The 24,064-nt window shown below is 45.1% G+C and overlaps 1 protein-coding gene across 1 annotated transcript in view; it reads right to left on the bottom strand.

Moving 5' to 3' along the window:
* The window catches only part of LOC104998732 (ninein-like protein), a 51,819-nt gene that overhangs the window by 9,111 nt on the left and 18,644 nt on the right, over nucleotides 1-24,064 (bottom strand). The window contains exon 2 of the mRNA XM_010854064.1: nucleotides 4,780-5,193. Coding sequence (XP_010852366.1) covers nucleotides 4,780-4,962 — 183 coding nt within the window. The 5' untranslated portion in view covers nucleotides 4,963-5,193. The remainder of the gene's footprint in view (nucleotides 1-4,779; nucleotides 5,194-24,064) is intronic.

Here is a 24,064-nt window from a genome sequence, read left to right on the forward strand (position 1 = left end):
GGCATTGGGATGACCCAGAGGGATGGTACGGGGAGGGAGGTGGGAGGGGGGTTCAGGATGGGGAACACGTGTATACCCGTGGCGGATTTATGTTGATGTGTGGCAAAACCAATACAATATTGTAAAGTAATTAGCCTCCAATTAAAATACATAAATTTAAATTTTAAAAAAAGAGTGAGTCATAAGCCCTTCACCAAAAAACACTATTAACAACTCCATAAAAGGAAGTTAGATAACATAATTAGAAAAAAGGTGCAGAAAAGACGTGTCTGATGACCACAAACATTAACACACAAAGAAATATCCATGCCTTCACTACCCACCACGGAAGAGAACATGCCAGCATGTAGGCTAGTCCTCCACCAAGGTTCCTTTCCTGATTAAATCCCCCGCCCCTACACTGGGGGCAAAAAAAAGCTCTGAACAGTCACATATATGTCCCAAGAGTTTCTCTGGAGTATACGCACCTAAGAATGGGATTGCTGAGTCACAGAATATACATTCATATCCTCTCGGTAAATTGAATCTTTTGTCACTATACAATGCCGACCCTCTTCAGTTCAGTAATGCTTTTTACCCTAGAGACTAGCTTTCTTATGGAGCTTGAAGCTTTCATATTAACCAGTTTTACCCTCTTCAGGGACAACACAAAGCCTGTCTGATACTTTTGTGCCTTTGTTATCATTTATTTTAACTCCTTACAAGATATTTTTGTTTTATATAGTCAGTGTTCATTTAGAATTATTCAAATATTTGCCACCTTGTTTTTCATTTCTTCCTTCATTTCCAACCTTCTGCCTGGGATAGTTCTCCATCTATTTGAAATAGATCTTTGAGACTTGTGTGTTTTCTTAAGTATGCTGGTGCTAAGCTCTTTTAGTGTGATTGTCTGAAATGTTTTAATTTCACTTTGATTCTTTTTTCAGCAAAAACATAATTTATTAAAAGAATATTGGAAATGATCCAGATGTGCCTAAAGAAAATGGGTAAATAAACTGTGATTCAGTCAGACAATGAAAGACGACAACAGGGGGAAAATAAAACACTGACAGAGACAACATATTGACACTGACCGACACTATCTGAATATAGATTGCAGACATGATACTGAGTGAAAGAACCAGAGGATGCACTGAGCATGTGCTGTATACATCCACCTGTATATAGTTCAGAAACAGGCAAACAAATCTATGCTCTTCTCATCAAGATGGCCAGAGGGACTACAGGGGCACCTGAGGAGGGATGCAGGATGCTGGGGGCCCAGGTATGCTTGGAACGGATGTTCACTGAGCTGCACACTTCCCAACTCTTTTCTCTACCTGTGCTTCACCTGAAGTCACACAGAAAGAAATCAACACAAGAGATACTTGTAGGTCAAAATGTCACCGGAATGTGCTAGAAAAGCAGGCCTGGGGCTGTAGGTCCAAGCATGCTCCCCACACCTGGCACAGAACTCGAATGAGCACATTTCTATTGCTGCCTCTGAGCACTAAACGCAGCTGTTGGCTGTGGAACGTCTCTACCTGGGTTACACACGTATCAGACTTGAAGGTGGACTGCTCATATGTGTGTTTATCTTCTGGATCCCCAACTAGCTAACACATTGTAAATACTCAACAAATGTCTATCAGATGTGTTGGTCTCTATATCCTTTCAAAACTGAGCAGAATTCACCTTCTCAAGGAGACATTCTTTCACCCTTCTACTTTAAAAAAAAAAAAAAGTTCTATTGATTTACTTTTGGCTGTGCTGGGTCTTCTTGCTGCATGCAGGCTTTCTCCATTTGTGGCGAGTGGGGGCTACTCTTCCCTGTGCTGTATGGACTTACCATTCTAGTAGCCCTCACTGGAAGGTGGGTGTGAATTTGCTAAACTGCTAATATGACAAAGTCTGAAGCCTCTTCTCTCTTTTTTAGGATGATGCATCAATTTCATCAGGTGGATCTATTAATGTATTGTTGTTCAGTCACAAGTCATGTCCAAATTTTTGCGACCCCATGGACTGCAATACACCAGGCTTCCCTTGTCCCTCACCATCTCTCAGAGTTTGCCCGAGTTCATGTCATGTTGGTGATGCCATCCAACCATCTCATTCTTTGTTGTCCCCTTCTCCTCCCCACCCTTAATCTTTCCCAGCATCCGAGTCTTTTCCAATGAGTTGGCTCTTCCCATCGGTAGCCAGAGTACTGGAGCTTCAGCTTCAGCATCAGTCCTTCCAATGAATATTCCAGGTTGATTTCCTTTAGGATTGACTGGTTTGATCTCCTTTTGATTCAAAAATCTTCTCCAGCACCACAATTCAAAAGCATCAATTCTTTGGCACTCAGCCTTCTTTATGATTCAACTCTCACATCCATACATGACTGCTGGAAAAACCACTGCCTTGACTATATGGACCTTAACTAAGCTCATACTGAAAAGGCTGTGTCCAGACTTTTGCCATGTGGATCAATACTAGAAAGAATATTCTTGCATAGCTTTCATCTCACAGAGATATTATATTGCTTTCATTTTACACTCCTACCTTCTAGATGTTGCCTAGCACATAATAAGTGCTCAAAAATACTTGTTGAGGGACTTCCCTGGTAGTCCAGTGACTAAGACTCCAAGCTCCCAATGCAGGGGACCCAGCTCCACCGCTGGTCAGGGAACTAGATCTCACATGCCGCAGCTAAGAGTTTGAATGCCCCACCTAAAGATCCCACATGTCACAGGGAAGACTGGTGCAGCGAAATAAATAAATAAATATTTTAAAAAAACACCTTGTTGACTACATGGGAGCGGAATGAAACGGACATTTTGTCTGATCCAATCTCAGATTTCTATTGCATCTTTGATAATACTTATCAGCTTTCTTCTGAGCCATCAAACAGGAGGGGATTTGGGAATTCTCTGGTGGTTCAGTGGTTAGGACTCTGCACTCTCACAGCCAAGAGCCCAGGTTCAACCCCTCGTTGGGGAACTAAGATCCCACAAGCTGTGTAGCGTTAACAACAACAAAAAAGAAAGCAGGAGGGAATCTGATGGCTGAGTGTGCTGCTGTTTTATCTGATACCATTTGACTGTGTTTCTGTGTCCTCTCCCATCACAGCTCACAAAAGGAGGAGGGGCCAGGATAAAAAACATCAAGGAAACCAGATAACCTGTTTATGCTGTTTTATCCAGTGGTGATTTTCACAAATGTGCCTTTTGCTCACCTAGCCCTTGAATGCAATTCCAGGTGATATCAAGAGGGGCTAGGACATGAGCGATCAAAATCACACCTGATTTTTTTCCTGGCCACACCACGAATGGCATGTGGCATCTTAGTTCACCAGCCAGGGATGGAACAAGTTCCCCCTGCAGTGGAAGCACGGAGTCTTAACCGCTGGACCATGAGGGAAGTTCCCACACCTGAGCCTTAAGTCCATAAAGAAAAAGCAGTAGAGGGGAAGGTGACCGAGCAGGGTAAGGTGGGCGTGTGAGGCAGAGTCCTCCTCGCCTCAGGAGCAGCTCTGCTGACAGCACTGACCACCCGGGCTCTGGGGGAGTAACAGGAGTCAGATTCGCCTAGAAGCTCCCCCGGGGCCAGCAGAGAGGGGTTTTAGGTTGTTCTTCAAGAACCAACTCAGGCTGGAATTTTTTTTCTCATTCAAAATGAGACCAGTTTTACTAAGTTCTGTGGGGGGAAAAATACTCTTCCTTCAAAGGTAAGATGAAGGGCCTGTAATTATAGGCACTGCTTTTTTATTTGTTTTTTTTTTTTTTTTCAGTCTGTGGGATCTCAATTTCCAAGCCAGGGATTGAACCCGGGCCCAGATTCCTAACTACTGGACCACTAGGGAATTCCCAGGCTCTGGTTTTAAAATGAACATGCGTACTTCCCTGGTGGTCTCGTGGTTAAGAATCCGCCTGCCAACGGAATGGACATGGGGTTCGATCCCTGGTCTAGGTAGATCCCTCATGCTGTGGGGCAACTAAGCCCAAGCACCACAACTACTGAGCCTGTACTCTCAAGCTGAGGCTCTGCAACAGAAGCCACTGCAATGAGGAACGAAGAACAGCCCCTACTTGCTGCAACTGGAGAAAGCCTACATGCAGCAACGACAGAGGGCAGCAAAAAAAAAAAAAAAAAAATTCATTATTACAAGCATAAAATGAATATGTTACATCTGGACACATTTAAGAAACAGAACACCAAGAAGCTTCTCAGTGTTCCCCTCAGGAAAGCAAGGCGTGCTCCAGGCTTCAGATGACCTTTCTAGGCGACCTTGAACTTCCTAGAGAAAAGAACTCCATGCACACTTTCTTCCTATCTGGGACAGATACACTCAGAGGGCACCTCTGAAGGCAGGAAGCCTTCGTTCCTGCAACAGCAACGCGTGATGTTTTGTCCAGCTGCTGGACAAATTTCACACTGGGCAATTTTATGAGACAATCTGCCTTCGAGGTACTTCGAAGCTGCCTCTGAATGACCCAGCACGTGAGCTGTACACAGACCACTGTGCTTTGTGAACCATCCATAACAACCTTCCACTCCCCGGACAAATCAGCCGTTAAACATCTTTCTGGAAAAACGGAACAAAAACAAATCTCTGGAAGTTACTACGCTTAAAAAAGGGCAATCTTAAGAAACCCCTTTCTACAACACAAGAGTTCCATAAAAGGAAAAATAGCATCCCATTTCCTCCTAACTTTCCTTTGATGAGTATCTCTAGTCAACTGGTGTTTCTCAGACGCCCATAGCTGTCACCACGGGCTCTCCATGCTTTTCTCTGTGAGAATGAAGTCCAGTACCCACCCTGGCAAACTGGTTGTTTCCGAGAAGTGTGTGCAGGAGGACAGGCAGCTGTTTTTCCAGATGGAGCTTCAGGCAGAGCTGGGTCAGCTCCTCCCGGTCCAAGAAGCCTGTCCCCGTGGTGTCACAGCTGCTGTAGACGTCCCTAAGTTGCGAAACGTAGTGGTTCTCTTCCTCTTTGTCCATCCCATCGCAGGCCACGTGCGGGACAGGAAGACGCCGCGCCGTTGGACTGGCCCTCGCCTCCCTCCACTGCCCTGGGGCGCCAGGCAGTGTGGTCCAGGGCAGGGTAAGAGCTGGGGTGTGGGCACCAGGGTCTGCTCAGGGTGCGCAAGGCTGGAGGAAGTCAGTGAGGCTAGAGACGTGTTTGCAGGGAATCCATCCTCTACTGGCTTGAAAAACCAGAATTACTTTGTTCTGTTAAAAAAAAAAAAAAAAAGTACCTAATACAGAATAATCAGGAAAAAAACAGGTAAGTATAAAGAGGACCAAAGTCATCCAAAATTTCATCACCTAAAAAAATATCATTATTACTATTTTGGCAAATATTCACTCTGTGTTTTTCTCTATGCACTTACACATAGGACCTGCTGGGTGCCTGGCACTCCTGCCCTAGGATTCCAGTCTTGGGCAGAACTCAGGTGTGGGGCTGGAGGTCAGAGGGCACCAAAAGCCCTCTCAAGAGAAGTGATGAGCCAGCCCTATCCTGAGGGGGCTCGCTGGACCGTAGCCCCCTCCCAATTCCACTCACGGGCTGATTCAGGGGCGAGGGCCCCCACCCTTGGCCCACTGTCACCCCGGTCATGCCAGCTTTGCACATCACAGTTGAGTCCTGGCCATTCAGAAACACTTCTTTTCCTCTCCTTTCCCTCATCCCTAGGAAACTGAGACCCTGACCCAACAGAGAAGGTGCTTTGTCTTCGGCCATCCAGGCATACGCCATTGGTGATTCAGACCAGCATCCTACAGGTCAGGCACAAAAGACCCTTCAGGTGCCCTTTGCTAGGACACTTCCTAACCTCCATCCAAGATAAGGGCCAGACTGGCTGGCGTCCCGGACCTGCTCCCCGGCCGCTGGGGAGGGGACCCGTGATGGGGGACACCCCTTCGTCCCTCCACGCCCCTGCGGCGTGCTGCGCCCCTCGAGGGACCGAGCATGGGCAATCGACTGTCCTCGCCACGGGCCGGGAGGGTCAGCTGGGTCCCTGGTGATGCCTCCCCACTTCCTCGCTTTGTGGGTTGCCGCTGCCCCAGCTCCTTATGCTGGCTTTAGGCTTCCCAGGTGATGCTAGCGGTAAAGAACCTGCCTGCCAATGCAGGAGATGTAATTATGAGATGTGTGCTGGATCCCTGGGTTGGGAAGATCCCCTGGAGAAGGAAATGGCTACCCACTCCAGCATTCTTGCCTGGAGAATCCTCATGGACAGAGGAGCCTGGCATGCTATATACTGTCCAAGGGGTCGCAAAGAGTTAGACACAACTGAAGTGACTTAAGCACAGCACAATACTGATTTCAAAACGCTGGGAAAACTATTGGGAGAAAGGAGTCACTGCTTCGGGTCACAGGAGCCATCCTTCTACCCCAGGATGGGGGTCTTTTTTCAGCCAAGATTCAACATGGCAAACCTCAGCGCTGAGATGGGGCAGGAAGGTTTGGAAAAACTGAAAGGGTGCCTCCACCTGGGATATATGCCAGGGCTCATCAACCACGCTGATGTCCCTGGCCTCCCCAAGACTCGAGAGTCCTAGAAAAGGGCAGGACAAGTCACTGGACACTCTAAACACCTTGGAACTATGACATCTTTTCTACTGTGCTCATCACACCACAAAGGACAGCAGAATCACCATCCTGCACACGGGTCCCCAGGTTCCCAGTTGCTCAAATCCTGTTTCCAGAAATGTTTCCCCTCCCTCCCTCCTGATGGGGAAAAGGGATCAACCCAAACACAGAACAAGGAGGTGAGAAGGGCTTTACCCTGTCCCTCCCAGCAGGGAGCCAGGAGTATATTACTCCGACTCTGTTCAGACTCCCCAGCCTGTGAATGGGGTCAAAGAACGCTGTCCCCTAGAATCCCCACGCAGGACCCTGGAAGGGAGACAAAGGGGACCCTCAGGCGGGGTCCGGTGCCCTGCACTGTCCCACCCTTGGCACCTAGGCCTACTCACCTGTGAAGTGCAGGCCTCACAGCCAAGTGATCCTTATAAATAATAGAACGTCCAAGGCCCTCTTCAGTTTCTCTCTTCACCCAAGCTAAATTATTTAATCCTTTCTAGATTCTACAAATACATAAAGGTCCGCGCATGGAAATCACTAGAAAGCCCAGCCACATTCAACATTCCAGATAAAGAGGAGCCATTGGCTTATTCCGGTTTGATTATTTTGAAGTTGGAATCTGTAGATTCTCAGTAATTTGAATGCTATAAACCTTTATTTAAAATTGGAGCATAAACTTTGCTACCAGGTGAGGCAAAAACCCTGTTTTCATCCTGGGGAGAAAAACCTGCCCTCAAACAAACTGAACACTGGTTAAGAAACAGTGGTTGACCAGCACTCTGCAGGACCACGCAGCCCTCTGGAGGCCATGAGGGAAGGTGTAGGTTTGCATTTAACTGGAGCACAGCGATGAAGGAATTTAATCCGTGGCCCTGGAAATCTGCTGGGTATCAAGACAGGGAGAAGGACTATGGCCTCTCACAAGCAGCTGGGTGTGCTGTGTGGAACCAGAGCATTGCAACCCAGAACAACTCCAAACAAGGTCCCCCAAAAAATCCTGTAAAAGTGTGCCAACCCAGAACAAGCAGCACCAAGGTCGCATTCTAGATGGCATGTTCTATATCTGGAGAGATGTTACAACTCTGATTAAATATTGAAGCCCAGCCTTGGGTTCCAGAAAAGCAGGTCTGGGCACCATGTCAAATAGCCTTGGGATTGGTAATCAAACTTCACACTTCAGCAGTTCTGAGCTTTAAGGATTAATCTCTGCATTAGCTGTTTTCATGGCTTTTTTTCTTATTTTTCAAAACATATACTATTCACTTACTTTGCCAAGGTCAGCCCTATCTCAGCGATAAAGCTTGAGAGGCCATCACTTTTATCAAAGGGATTTTCCAATCCCAACAATATAAAAAAAGCTGATGCATCATTTAATTGGCGAGTAACATAGTCTTTGCTCTTCCTACAAAGTAGTTATTTAGACTGGGCAAAAACTTCGCACTTTCAAAAGATTTTTTTTTTTAATTTATTTGGCTGCACCAGGTATTAGTTGTGGCACATGGGAATTTTTAGTTGCAGCATTTGGGATCTGGTTCCCTGACCAGGGATCTAACTCAGGCACCCTGGACTTGGGAGCAGAGAGTCTTAGCCACTGGACCACCAGGGAAGTCTCCCTAAAGATTTTTATAATCACATGTACTTATATTCATGCTGGGATTATAGCCATACTCCCAGTGGTTATAAAACATCTACATAATTAGTTGATATATATCTTGCCTGGAAAATCCCATGGACGGAGGAGCCTGGTAGGCTGCAATCCATGGGGCTGCTAAGAGTTGGACACGACTGAGCGACTTCACTTTCACTTTTCACTTTCATGCACTGGAGAAGGAAATGGCAACCCACTCCAGTGTTCTTGCCTGGAGAATCCCAGGGACGGGGCAGCCTGGTGGGCTGCCATCTATGGAGTCACACAGAGTCAGACACAACTGAGGTGACTTAGCAGCAGCAGCAGCATACATGAGGTTATCCACATAAGGTTCTACATATAAAAATGAGCTTTTCTATGTGTATCACTATATGTATGCAAATACAGAAAACCTTACTCTCAGTATCAATATCAGCTTCTACCTTAAATTAAACTAGCAAATTCTACCATAAAGAAAGCAATAGTTTCTCTTCTTTACTAAAAGTAGCCAGTAACAGTGTAGAAGAAATGACGGAACTGGAATACTACAATTTTGAATCCCTAGTGTCAGAGCTGATAGGCTACAGATCATCAATGTATGAGTAAAAACAGCTGGTGCGGGGGGACTCCCCTGGTGGCCCAGGGGTGAAGACTCCTAATGCAGGGGGCACATGCCACACTGCGAGGCCAAAAAAATGTTTAAATGAGAAACAGGGGGGAACGGTGATGTCATGCAAAGTGGCAGGGGAGGAAACTCCACCAGAGCAAAACTGAGCCGTAAAGAGGGACTGGAAGGAACTATTTGAAACTCTAGAACCAGATCAGACACAGCAAGGTGGTGAAAACAGGCTGTTGATCTCTGTAAGAGAGCGGTGAGCAGGAGCCAGTCACTACCCTCGACGCCGTGGGGACCAGAGCCATGAGGACAGCAGCCCAGAGTCCTTTGGCTGGAACAAGAGCGGGCAATCTGGACCATGTCACCCAAAATCTGGAATTGTGTGTTTTGTTGGTGACTGAGGACGTGGAGCAGATTCTGGCCTTGGGGTCAGCTTCCTTGGGCTGCAGTAGCTTCCCTCAGAGCATCTCTGTTATTGCTGTTTAGTCCCTCAGTCATATCTGACTCTTTGTGACCCCATGGACTGTAGTCTGCCAGGCTCTTCTGCCCATGGGATTTTACCGGCAAGAATACTAGAGTGGGTTGCCATTTCCCTCTCCAGGGGATCTTCCTGACTCAGGGAGCCTGCATCTCCTGCATTGGCAGGCGGGTTCTTTATCACAGAGCCACAGGGGAAGCCCTCAGAGCATCTAGGAGAAGGCTAAGACGAGCAGGAAGACTGCAGGGGAGGCGTTTGTCAGGTCACTGACTGGCTGCAGACATCGCAGAATGGAAACGTCAGTCACCACGCACAACAAAGAACACACTTTGCAAAAATAGCTTCGAAAAGTCACAAAGACAACTGTAGTCCTCGACTAATAAAAATCATTAATGTCTGAGGTGTGGGAGAATCAGAACGTCCAGATTTCAACAAAAACTTACATAGCATACAAAGACACACACATACTGGAGTCTTTTTTACAGTAGAATTTTTTCATTTAAGGCAGTGTGGTCCATTTAATTTAATTTAATTTTGTCTGCACTTCACGGCTTGTGAGATCTTAGGTCCCTGACCAGGGATAGAACCTGATCCCTCTGCAATGGAAGCACAGAGTCCTAACTGCTAGACTGTCAGGGAATTCCCTATACTAGAATTTCTAAATTTAACTTTCTGCACTTCTACCCAAATATTAAACAGCAGTTGCATGGTATAAGCAGTGATAAATTTTCCTTCTGAAGGAACCACAGTGAGTGCAATGGAAGGGCATTTGCTAAAACAGACTTCTGATTCTAAAGACCCCCAAAATAATTTGGGGTTTATCCAGTTTAATCATTGCTGCCCAATCTCCCTCAACATGATGACTTTTTTCAAGGTTTAAAAAAAAATTATTTTAATTGCAGGATTTACAATATTGTGGTGGTTTTTGCCATACATAGACATGAATCAGCCATGGGTGCATATGTGTCCTCCCATCCTGAACCCCAATCCCACCTCCCTCCCCACCCCATCCCTCTAGGTTGTCCCAGAGCACTGGCTTTGAGTGCCCTGCTTCATGCAGCAAACTTGATCTGGTCATCTATTTTACATATGGTAATGCACATGTGTCAATGCTATTCTCTCAAATCATCCCACCCTCACCTTTCCCCACATAGTTCAAAAGTCTGTTGTTTAATCTGTGTCTCTTTTGCTGCCTTGCATATAGGATCGTCATTACCGTCTTTCTAAATTCCATATATGTGCATTAGTATACTGTATTGCTGTTTCTCTGACTTACTTCACTCTGTATAATAGGCTCCAGTTTCATCTGCCTCATTAGAACTGACTCTAATGTGCTCCTTCTTATAGCTAAGTAATATTCCATCGTGCATATGTACCACAACTTCCTTGTCCATTCATCTGCTGATGGACATGTAGGTTGCTTCTGTGTCCGAGCTATTGTAAACAGTGCTGCGATGAACACTGGGGCACGTGTGTCTGTTTCAGTTCTGGTTTCCTCAGTGTGTATCCCCAGCAGTGGGATTGCTGGGTCATATGGCAGTTCAGTACCATGAATTTTTAAAGAAATCTATCACCTAGCTGCATTTGTTATAGTAGATGGCCATTATACCAACGTAGTACGTAACAGCTCGTTATCTCAATGAGTATAAACTTGAATTTTCAACACCGAGCAGGCCTGGCAGTCACGGTCCACCCTTGCTGTCTTCCTCACGTGGACTCTTATTGGCTGCTTTATGAGTGATTTCTGTAACCTTGTTATTCAGTCCAGATTTCCCAAGGATAATCTACTTTGCCTGTGACCCTCAATCTGAGAATAATGTTACAGAATATCAGAGTCAGAAAAGGGTGGTCCCAAAAGGTGCCATTCAATCACCCATTTCACACATGAGGACCTGGTATCATACACTTAAGTACAGAGGTAGATTTCCTCAGTTGGCTGAAGAACGTGGATGGAGTGGACAAGTGCGAAGGCAAGCTGGGAAGGGAACATCTCCTGCCGCTCCAAGTGTGTGGTGCTTCCTTAGCCTCGAGGTGAGACCCTCTATCAGGGAAACCCCTGCCGATGCTTATAACTGTGTACACTGTATACAGCTCAGTGACCAAGGAACAGCCCCATGGACTCCCCACTGTCTTCTTTTCCTGTCTTAGACTTTGATGGTTTTCAAGATGTACCAATCAGGTAAACCCAGGCAGCTGGAGCTGCTCATGCTGACCATTCACAGCTCCATCCTCTGTCTCAATGGCATCAAGTTAGTAGGTTAAAATCTGCTCTGGGAGGACTATTTACACCACAGTCATTGGAAAATGCTTCAAAGTAGGACTTTGGGGGACAGCGGGAAAGATTTGTTAGTATACCACATTACTGGCTAAAATGTAAAGACTGATCATATCAAGCTTTGATAGAGACGTGGAGCAACTGGAATGCTCAGAACTTGTTAGTAGGGGTACAACTGACACAACAGCTCTAAAAACCTGCTCAGTTTTATCTTCCAAAGCTAAGTACATATCCACCCTACAACATGGCAATTCGACACCGAGGTTCCAACTCAATAGAAACCATAGATTTGTGCACCAAAAGACATGCTTTCTTAAGCAACATTATTCATTGTACCCTAAACCAGAAGCAATCCAAACATCCATCAACAGTAAAAATATAAGTGGAGACTTCCCTGGTAGTCCAGTGGTTAGGACTCTGCGCTTCCACTGCAGGGGACGTGGGTTCAATCCCTGGTGGAGAAACTAGGGTCCTTCAAGCCATGTGGCCAAAACCAAACAAACAAAAGTAAAAATAAGTAATTTGAGGCATATTCTGGGAAACTGTAAAGCCATGGAAAGGAATGAGCCACATAACAACCCTGATCTTATAAACATGATGGAAGAAGCAGATATTGCAAGATTCCACTTGCATTAAGTTCAAAAGAAGAAAAAATTAACCTGCAGTGTTAGAAGTTAAGATAGCGAGACTTCCTTGGTAGTCCAGTGGTTAAGAATCCGCCTGACGATGCAGGGGACATGCGTTCAGTTCCTCATCTAGGAAGATTCCACATGTCACAGGGCAACTGAGCCCATGCTTCACAACTACTGAGCCCGCGTGCCCTAGAGCCCATAATCCTCAACAAGAAAAGGCACCACAGTGCGAAGCCTGGGCACTGAAACTAGAGAGCAGAGCCCCCCCTCACCACAACTAGAGAAAGCCCACTAGCAGCAATGAAAACTCAGCACTGACCAAAAAAAAAGGAAGAAAGAAAATGCTATCCAAAAAATTGATTAGCCATATTAAAAAGAAAAAAAAAAGAATACCCATCTCATTCTTTTCAGCAAATTCCAGAAGAATCAGAAATTTTAACCAAAAAAAAAAAAAAAAGTAATCTATGAAACATCTAGAATGAAATACAGCTTCTTCATCATCCTTAAAAGAGTGGGAAGTGTGGGGAGTTTGCTTAAAAGTCAAAATTTCTATGAACAAAATAATAAAGTCAGAAGATAAATGCCAAACAACAACAACAACAACAAAACAACAAGGTACTATTCATTGGGTGACTTAAAACAACAGAAATGTATTTTCTCACAGTCCTGGAGGCTAGAAGTCCAGGATCAAGCTGCTGGCAGAGCTGGTTTCTTCTGGGATGTCTGTCCTTCCTGCTGTGTCCTCATGTGGGCGTCCCTGTGTGTATGTGTCTGGATCCTAATCTCCTTTTCTTACAAGGACACAGTCACACCAGACCAGGGCCACCTGCTGGGCTGCACCTGGAGGCCAACAGGCCCTGTAGCTCAGCTGTGGGACCAAAGAAAGACCGCAGATACAATGACGGAAACATCTACAGTGTATCGGACAGAGGCCCTTTCAAGTCCGAAGCACAAGGTCCTCAGGAGTTCTGCTGCCACTCTTGGGATGACCCAGCTAGTAGGCCTGGTCACAAAGCAGCTGTGAGGCCTCAGTTAAAGTGCTTCAGCTCTTGGAGCCTGGGCTTCCTGAGACATCAGACAAGGAGGCCAAACCTCACGGCCCAAGGCACCTTCATCCTCTGACATCCTGGTTCTCTCAGGTCCATCACCACATCTTTGGGCTCCATTCATCACTGAGCAGGAGTCCAGGGAATGAGGTCTCAGGGACACAGGCCTCAGGGGCCACACTTCTTACACCTAGAACCCTGGAACCAGTCTCACCACAGACACTGTCTCCTGGCTCCCTCTGGCCTTTACACAGAGTCTGGGTCAACATCTGCTCAGTCTCCCGTTCTCTCTTCCCTTCTTTTTCTGGACTGGAGAGAAGGCAACATGAATTGTTCTTTGACATCCAAGCAAACGTTGGCAGAAGTGCATTATGCACCATTAGCAGCAAACCAATTACATAACCAGAGGTACAGTGCACAGTGCATGGCGGCCAAACAGACCTGTCTTAAACATCAATAGGGAAACGCCCTGACACTTCAAAGCTCCAGAGTTGCCTGTTCAACTACATTTGTGTCATTCTTTCCAACCAACTTCACAGTGTCCTCAACGCACTGAAATGTTTTTAAAAATGTGCCTACGTGGAAAATGTTGAAAGCCAGGTCAGTCTCAGGACACAAATGACAGTATTTATAAGACTCTAGCCCAGCTCACTGTACACATGGCCATCCACAAACACATAGCCAAAGATGAAAATGATGTGGATCAGAAATGGAATCAAAGCTGACAGAACAGTGAAAAAGAACATATATTAATAAACAATCCAATGTAATGTAACAGAGGGCCCTGGTCTCTCTTTTCCAAACACTTTGGATCATATCACATTTACTCAAAAGAGCCTAAAAAAAAGAAAGAAAGAAGAGGGACTGCCCAACAGACACAGAAAAGTGAATGCACAAAGCCACTGCCCTTAAGCCTTTTCTTTTCTCCCTTTCCCACTCAAGTAAAAAATCTACCAGAAGAATATGTGATATGTAAAATGTAATGTGTGATCCTCTGGGTTTGTAAGGCCGACTGCTCCTTTACCCTATTAATCAAACACTGAAGTGGATTCCAGAGATTTTATTCCAGCTGGGTTGGCACAACTCAAGAGAGACACCATCTGCCCACGATCTTCTGTGGGAATCAGGAGGCCTCCATGCCCAGCCACGGCCTTTGGGGTGGAGCTTACTCAGCCAGGCCTGGAAACGCTCCCTCAGAAGACTGGAACAGGCCTCCTGGAAAGATCTACACCCAGGAGAGATGAACAGGGGACGAGCAGGTCCTGGGAAAAGGAAGGAGACACAGAGGAATTCAACCAGTCCTCTGGTCGATCCTCACAGCTTCGGCGGCAGGTTTGGGAAGCGCCCCCCCTGGTGCACTGTTAACCTGGGGACCCAGCAAATGAGCAACTTCACCTCTGAAAAGAGCCCCCTGAAACAGGGCAGCCCCACACTGACTCATCTCCCCACTTCTGCATGGAAGGATGAGGGCCTCGGGGACCTGACGTGCCTTCCTGCTGTCGGATGTTATCTCCCATCCTTGATTTATGTTAGAATCTCTTTTTTTTTAATTATTATTATTTTTTAATTATTCATTTGGCTGTGCTGGGTCTTAGTTGAGGCACGTGGGATCTTCAGTCTTCACTGCAGCACTCAGGATCTTTAGTTGCGGCATGTGGGATCAAGTTCCCTGACCAGGGATCGAACCTGGGCCGCCTGTATTGGAAGCTCAGAGTCTTAGCCACTAGACCACCTGGGAAGTCCCTATGCTAGAAACTGGCCTCAGAAGTACTTTGGGAAAAGAAGTGCGTGATATAAGGCATAGGCTGGAGGAATGGCATTTTAAAGGGAGCCGTGCGCTGATGGGCCACGGGGGTCCTGACTTCTCTGAGCATCTGTGTCCCTAACTGGTGGCCTGTGGGCAACAACAGGGAAGGTATTTTCTCATTGCCTTTACGATGAGAGACACTTTATATATAACTAATCAATAGCTGTGCTGGGGTTCCGATGCCGCGCGCAGGCTTTCTCTTTACGGCAATCGGGGGCTACTCTTCACTGCAGTGCAGGGCTTCTGTTGCAGAGCACGGGTTTCAGCAGTTACAGCTTGTGGGCTTAGTTGCCCCTCGGCATGTGGGATCCTCCCGGACTAGGAATCAAACTGGTTCCCCTGCAATGGCAGGCAGATTCTCATCCACTGTGCCACCAGGGAAGTCCAGTTAGAGACAACTTTGAAAAAAAGAATCATCCCATGGCAAAGATGCTTCCCTCTGATTCAGTGGCGGTGCAAACTGGCCTGAAGTAAATCCAACTGGGTTCGCACGAAAACATGGGTCACGAGGAAAGCCAGGATGAGACCTCAATCTTTTAAAGAAAAACACAGGCTGTGCACCCCAGATTGTGTGTGCCTGGGTGGAGAAGGGCTGGATGTTTTATGCCGGAACTTAATGTTCTTTTCATTGGTGCCTGTTCTACTCTAAACATACCCACTAAGTTAATGTTATTTATTACAGCTTTTATTTCTATAGTTAATTCTTTTATAAGCTATTACAGCCTTGTGAATATTAATAGTTCAGCTTGCTGACAACATCCTAAGTCAAAACCACAGGTTGAGATGAATACAGATGTTGTTTGGTTCCCAAGAAGGCCAATTTGTTCCAGTTCACTCACACACCAGGTGGAGCGGCTAAAACTTTGATAGAAAAAAACAGTTTTGATAGCTTGCCAAGTTTGGGGCAACCACAGCAACTGAAAAATGAGTGAGGAATCCCCCCAAAAAAGAGAAGGAAAGACAGAAAGCCCCCAAATCTGCAAATGCTACCTAATTCACCAGACAACCCAACTATGCGTGTGTGGAGCAACCTCCAAGCAGCTAAGTCAAGAATAAGAGAACTGATGGACTTCCTCGGTGGTCCAGGGGTTAAGAGTCCTCCTTCCGATGCAGGGGACTTGGGTTCAATCCCTGGTCGGGGAACTAGATCCCACATGCCATGGGCAACCTAGCGTGCGTGCCAAAGTGAAAGACCCTGCATGCCACAACTAAGACCAACACAGCCAAATAAATAAATACTTTTTAACGAAAAGAATAAAAGAACTGAAATGAGATTTGAGCTGCTGCCCAGAGGCAGAGTTTTCAGTATGAATCCAATAGAGCTGCCTACTAAAACAACACAAATGAACACTCTTCAGAGGAATATAACAGAAACTTCCCTCTCCATGATACACCTTCACAATGTCCAGGACATAGTCCACAATCACTCACAAAAATGAAGAACCAGGACAGAGTAAGAGAAGTCAAAACCAGAGATTAACCTCAAAATGAGTGAGATGTTGGAATCAGCCGCCTTAGAATCCTTTGCCAGCTTAATTATACTCAAGGATGTGAAAGAAAAGATTCTCCTAATGAATGCACACATAGAAAACCTCAGCAGAGAAAGAGAAACAATAAAACAGCCAAATGGAAATTTGAGAACTAAAAAAACCCGTAATATCTGAAATTTTAAAATTCAAATTAAGGGCTTAATAGCAGAATGGATATGATAGAGGGAAAAAGTCAGAGAACTTGAAGACAGATGAATAGAAATCATCCAATCTTAAGAATAGAGAAAAGGAAATTATTTAAAGATTAGCCTCAGGGATTAAAAAGATAATTTTCAGAAGTCTAGCATACATCCTAGGAGGAGAAGAGAGGGAATTAGGCAGAAAAACAGACTGAAGAACAAACGGCAAAGATTATCCCAAATTTGGTGAAAAACAAAAATGTACAGATTCAAGAAACTTAGTAAACCCCATTTAGCATAAAAGTTAATAAAACTACACCCAGGCACATCAGAGCCAAACTGATGAAAAGCAACATAAGGAGAAAACCTTGAAAACATCCAGAGAAAAACAACACATCACATATAAGGACACAATAATTCAAAATGATTGTTGACTTCTCAGAAATAATGGGCTCCAGAGGACTGTGTAACTTCATCTTTAACATGCTTAAAAACAACAACAAAAAGAAAACTCTGTCCAACTAAAATTCTGTACACCAAAAATATCCTTCAAGTGATCTTGTCTTCTTTGCGGCATGTGAACTCTTAGCTGTGACATGTGAGATGTAGTTCCCTGACCAGGGATGGAACCCAGGCTCCCTGCATTGGGAGCACAGACCACCAGGGAAGTCCTCAAATGCATTTTCAATTAAAAAAACAAACTGAGAGAACTGCAAATAGCCTTGTGCTAAAAGAAATGCTTTAGTTGAAGAGAAATTATGCCAGATGGAAATTTATATTTTTAGAAAGGAATAAACAGAATCCAAAAAACCAAATATCTGATTAAAATGAGAGAAAAAAGCTGTAAACTTGGAAAAAATACAACTAAAGTTAAAGAAAAAAACCACTGTCTTGTCAAATTTGTAAGATATGTGGATGTAATCCATGTAACATCTATACTATCAAGGTGGGTGAGATGGGGGTACACATTTGCAGGATTTCTATATTACATGTGAAGTGGCAGAATATCAATTCCAAATAAATTATGAAAAGTTAAGTCCACAAAAACACCTGCACACAAATGTTTAGAGCAGCTCAATTCATAATTGCCAAAACTTGTTAATAACCAAAATACCCTCCAGTAAGTGAATAGAGAGACTTCTCTGGCAGTACAGTGGTTCAGATTCCATGCTCCAGATGCAAGGGACAAAGATGCAAGGGTTCAATCCCTGGCTGGGGAACCAAGATCCAGTATGACACACAGCATAGCCAAAAAAAAGATAAACTGGAGTACATCCATACAACAGAATATTATCCATCACTTTTAAAAAATGAGCTAGCAAACGTGAAAAGACTTGGAAGAACTTTAAATGCACATTCAGTTCAGTTCAGTTCAGTCGCTCAGTCGTGTCTGATTCTTTGCGACCCCATGAGTTGCAGCACGCCAGGCCTCCCTGTCCAACACCAACTCCCGGAGTTCACCCAGACTCACGTCCAGCGAGTCAGTGATACCATCCAGCCATCTCATCCTCTGTCGTCCCCTTCTCCTCCTGCCCCCAATCCCTCCCAGCATCAGAGTCTTTTCCAATGAGTCAACTCTTCGCATGAGGTGGCCAAAGTACTGGAGCTTCAGCTTCAGCATCATTCCTTCCAAAGAAATCCCAGGGCTGATCTCCTTCAGAATGGACTGGTTGGATCTCCTTGCAGTCCAAGGGACTCTCAAGAGTCTTCTCCAACACCACAGTTTAAAGGCATCAATTCTTCGGTGCTCAGCCTTCTTCACAGTCCAACTCTCACATCCGTACATGACCACAGGAAAAACCATAGCCTTGGCTAAACGGACCTTTGTTGGCAAAGTAATGTGTCTGCTTTTGAATATAAGACAATCTAAAAAGGCCACATAGTATATAATTCCAAATATATGATATTCTGGAAAAAGTAACACTGTTGAGACAGTGAAAAAGATCAGTGGTTGCTGGGGGTGGGGACAAGGCATGGATGAACAGACAGAGCACAGGGGATTTAAGGAACTGAAACGTCTCTGCACGATACTGTAAAGGTGCAAACATGTTATTACACATTTCCAAAACCCATAAGGTGTAAAACAGGGAGTGAGCCCTAGTGTAAACTCTGGACTCTGGGTGATCATGGTATCAATGTAGATTTGTCAACTACAACCACAGTGGTGAGGGATGGGGTGGGAGAAGTATTGGGTTGGCTAAAAAGTTTGTTTGGGTTTTTCCATAAGATATTACAGAATATTCAGATTTGTCAACTACAACCATAGTGGAAGCTATGGGGTGGGAGAAGTATTGGGTTGGCTAAAAAGTTTGTTTGGGTTTTTCCATAAGATATTACAGAAAAGCATGAACGAACTTGTTGGCTAACCCAATATATGGGAACTCTCTGCACTGTCTATTCAATTTTGCTGCAAACCTAAAAGTGCTCTAAAAAAGAAAGTCTATTAATTTTTTTAAAGAAAACAGAAACAATGGTTGGATAAAATACTGAAACATGCTATAATACTTAGGACTCTTGAGAACATTATACCAAGCGAAAGAAGCCAGTCATAAAAACCACATATAGTATGATTTCATGTATATGAAATGTCTAGAAGAGGCAAATGTATAGAGACAGAAAATAAATTAGTGGTTGCCCTGGGCTGATGGGGGTGGGGTGTCTGAATGAAACGGGGAATGATTGCTAATGTGGGATTCTTTCGAGATGATGAAAATGTTCTGAAAGTTGTTGTGGCCATGGTTGCACAACCCTGTGAATATACTAAAAACCCCTGAATTACACATATTAAATGGGTGAATTGATGGTATGTGAATTGTATTTCAATAAACTGTCATTTTCTTAAGTAAAGCTGCAATTTTTTAAAAGTAACTGGTTAGAACCCATAGCATGCATACTTTAAACATTAGAATGCTGAAGAATACTGAAGAAGTCTCTCGACTTCTAGAGATAGAAGATAGACTTCTCATAGTGATAATTCAGCAGGAAGGCATGTCATAAATATCCACATGCCTAACAACAGAGCCTCAAAACAAACAAAACAAGAACTGAAGGAACCAAAGCTAGAAACAGATGGAAATTTTAAACACCAGTTTCTTAACAGGTAATAGAAGTAGATCCAAAGTAGGGGGGGCGAGGATATAAATAATGTACACAATACCATCAACCACCTTGTCGAAAATAAATATGTTGAGGATTGACACATGCACACTACTGATGTATAAAAGAGATAACTAATGAGAACGTATTGTATAGCTCAGGGAACTCTATCCAATGCTCTGTGGTGACTTAAGTCGGAAAAGAAATCTAAAAAAGAGGGGATATATGTATACACATAACTGATCCACTGTGCTGTACAGCAGAAATAAAGTAAGATTGCAAAGCAACTCCACTCCAATGAACTTAATTTTAAAATATGTTGAGTATAACAAGCAGTGGTTAAGTGTTCATTTCATAATAATTTTTGTCTCCTTGGAACCTCTAAAAATCTTTCAGTGGTCTGAAATCTTTCTTTAAGATTTACTATTATCTTCTTTGCTCTTATTATTTATGTATTTACTCTGGGCTGCGCCAGGTCTCCGCGGCCGCACATGAGCCTTCTCTGGCTGCGGCAAATGGCGGCCGCTCTCTGGCTGCGGTGTGCGGGCTTCTCGTTGCGGGGGCTTCTCTGGCTCTGCAGCACTGGCTCTAGGATGCACGGGCTTCAGACGCTGCAGCCCGCAGGCTCTAGAGCACAGGCTCAGAGGTTGTGGTACATGGGCTTCATTGCCCTGCAGCATATGGAATATTCCTGGACCAGGGATGGAACCTGTACCATAGGCAGATTCTTAACCACTAGATGAACCATCAAGGCGGTCTTCTTAAAGGAGGTGACCAAAGTAATTTGCACACATGCCTTTTTCCTTCTTAACACCCTTTCCAAACACAAAGACTTATTCAAAACCATCCCATTTTCTCCAAGACACAATCCCTGTATTCTTTCCTCTTAGATGTTTTAATTCTCTACTCCCTGGAACCCAGGTGGTTTTGACAAGAAGCCCTGCTCCCCTGCAGAAATGTGCTGGGGGCCAATCACAAGCCATCAGCCAGAGATAGACAGCATCCAGGCGGGTGGGTTTGGAGTGCTGCAAAAAGCACAGCAAAGGAGATGGACCTGGTCTGCACCCCCGTGTCATCACACAGCAGTGGCACCTGGCAGGCACTTGTTCATTTCCTATCAGCAAGCAGCAAAGGCGAGGCACGAGCTGGAGCCTCCCGCTTTTCCCAGGAGGTGGTTTCACTGCCAACGCCTTGTGATGCTCTCCAGGGTCTTAGGTTCCATAGCACGGTTGCTTTTCAGCAGTTACCTGCCAGCTTCTGACTCATGAGACCTGTACAACCTCCTTCAACAGATTGTGCTTAGTCACTCAGTTGTGTCCGACTCTTTGCGACCCCATGGACTGTAGTCCGCCAGGCTCCTCTGTCCATGGGGATTCTCCAGGCAAGAATATTGGAGTGGGTTGCGACTGAAGGCAGATTCTTTACTGTGTGAGGCACCAGGGACTATCATATAATGACCCGCATAAGACCTGAAAGGACAGGCCTGTGTCGGGGCGTCAGCATATCAGACGGCCTTCCTTCACACAGAAGAGGCCACGTCAGGGGCCCGTGCTTCTGCATCCTAAAGCTCAAGGGTCCCAGAGCATGTCACTTCCCTCAAATCACTTGCAGGCAGTAACAGCACACTCTGTAGCTTTAGGACCAAGCTAGGATGGCAGTGCGCATGTGTGCTAAGTCACTTCAGTTGTGTCTGACTCTTTGTGACCCCAGGGATTGTAGCCTGCCAGGCTCCTCTGTCCATGGGATTCTCCAGACAAGAATACTGGAGTAGGTCGCCATTCCCTCCTCCAGAGGATCTTCCTGACCCAGGGATCGAAGCTGGGGCTCTTATGTTTCCTGCCTTGGCAAGCAGGTTCTTTACCACCAGCGCCACCTGGGAAGCCCAAGGATAGCAGGGGGATCATGAAAAGAGAGGAGATGCCCGGTGTGGTTATGTACACCATGGGAGGATGTCAGGGACAACTTCTTTTTAAAAAGGAAGAAAAGCAAGTTGCAAAACTGTGTTCTTTCATCCCAGAATTATTTACTGAGGGAATTCCCTGGCAGTCCAGTGGTTAGGACTCCATGCTTTCACTGCTGAGGGCCCGGGTTCAATCTCTGGTCAGGGAACTAAGATCCTACAAGCCGTGCAGCAAGGTAAAAAAAAAAAAAAAAAAAAAAATTTACTGAGCATGCACCATTCTAGGCACTTAGGACACTGCAACTAACGGAACAGACAAACCTGGCAAATAAGCAAACCCTGTCTTAAACGGTGATAAGTAACATGAGAGAAACAGAGCAGCAGGGGTATCATCAACTCACAGCCTGAAATGGGGCAAATGGGGAAGGCCTTCCTGAGAAGGGGACCTTTCTGCGTGTCTGAAGGTCGTGTATCTTGGTCTGCATACATATGCCTGGTGCTTCCCTGGTGGTTCAGTGGTTAAGATCTGCCTTGCAATGCAGAGAACAAAGGTTCGATTCCTGGTTGGGGAACTAAGATCCCACATGCCATGGAGCAACTAGGCCAACAAGCCGCAACTAGAGAGTCACAACGAAGACCCCACGTGTGGAAACTAGGACCCGACATACCAAATAGATAAATAAATACTAAATATTTTTGAAAAGCCAGCCTGGCCTCAAATGATTTCAAGAGGTCCCTAAACCCCCGAGTATTCCCCTGCCTTCTTCTAAAGCCTGAAATTTCTTTAATGAGGGGGGAAAGACACCTATTTAATTCCATTGAATTCTATTAAATTCCTATTTAATTCTGTACTATCAGAGAGAAATATCTGATGGTTTTGGAAAAGCTGATGCACAGGGCTCCCGTGTCACCAGGCGCCCATGGAAGCATATGGTTGGTGTCTGGACTTTGCTCCATCACAAGGGAAGGGGAGCACAAATTTCAAGAAGACAGGTGGGCCACTGAGTCAGAAGGAGCAAAGGCGGCTATCAGACAGCACTCATCCCAGCTCAGCTGCCTCTGCCTGTTTGGCCCAGGACAGGGCAGCTGTCTGCCGTGTGGTGCGCATGTCGTGTGACTGAAACCAGGCAATTCCAGTACACTAACCATGACGGTCACACAAGGCAATTTAGCAGTGACCAGGCACCCTGGACACTCACTGATCAGCAGTGCTACGCTGAATCCTCACCTTCTGTACCATTTGCATTAGAGCAAGAAGGGAGCTCTCTAGCAGACCCACTCTGAAAGAAAGGCTAAAGGAAATTCTTCAGGTTCAAAGAGAAAAATACCAGAGGGAAACAAATTTCAAGAATAAAGGAAGAGAAATAGAAATGGCAAATAACTATGTAAATATGAGACTTATGGTTTTTTGGTCTGTGCCATCCAATGTGTGGGATCTTAGTTCCCTGACCAGGGGTAGAACCCTTGTCTTAATCACGGGACTGCCAGGGAGTCCCTAATTTTTTTTTTAAGAAGTGGCTAAAGCAGTCAGCTTTTTATACTTCTCATTTACTTTTAAGAAATGTTTATTTTTATGTAATTATGTACCTGTGCCAGGTCTTAGTTGTGGCACTTGGGACCTTCCATCTTCATCGCAGCAGGTGGGATCTAGTTTCCCGATCAAGGATCAGACCCAGGCCCCGTGCACTGGGAGCACAGAGTCCTAACCACTGGACCACCAGGGAAGTCCCGAGACTGTTTTGTATGTATATATGTATGACAGCAGAAAGCAAAATTTCTAACACTGTCTGAAGCAGTTTCTGATGCATGAAGACATAGCACTAAGTGGTGGTGTGGCTTCTATGTTCCCCTTGACGTGGCACAGTCTTATTTCCAAGCAGACAGAGAAAAGCTAAATATGAATATTATAATCACCAGAGCAACCACTAAAATACAGAGATACATGGTGAAAAACATCAATAAAAATTATTAAAATGGAACACTAAGAATATAATCAACAATACAGTCAATAATAATGTAGAAGAATATAGTCAGTAACAAAGAAATACCTTTCATGGTGACAGATTTATTTTGAAATGTATAGAAATGTCAAATCACTATGCGGTGCACCGGGGAACTAACAGAGTGCTGTAGTCAATTATACTTCAAAAATAAACAAGTTCATAGAAAAAAAGATCGGGCTTGTAGTTATTGGAGGTACGCAGAGGGGTGTTGGGAGGGGAATTGGAAGAATCTGGTCAAAGAGTACAAACTTCCAGAGCACCACCCAGCCGGGTGAGGCGGGGAGACCCGGCCCTCCCGGCCTCTGCCCCCGACCCAGATCTAGAAGGAGCCCCGGGGCCGAAACACCTTCTGCGCGCCTGCCACC

The sequence above is a fragment of the Bison bison genome, unplaced genomic scaffold (assembly GCF_000754665.1).
Source record: "Bison bison bison isolate TAMUID 2011002044 unplaced genomic scaffold, Bison_UMD1.0 scf7180017864335, whole genome shotgun sequence".
NCBI lineage: Eukaryota > Metazoa > Chordata > Mammalia > Artiodactyla > Bovidae > Bison > Bison bison.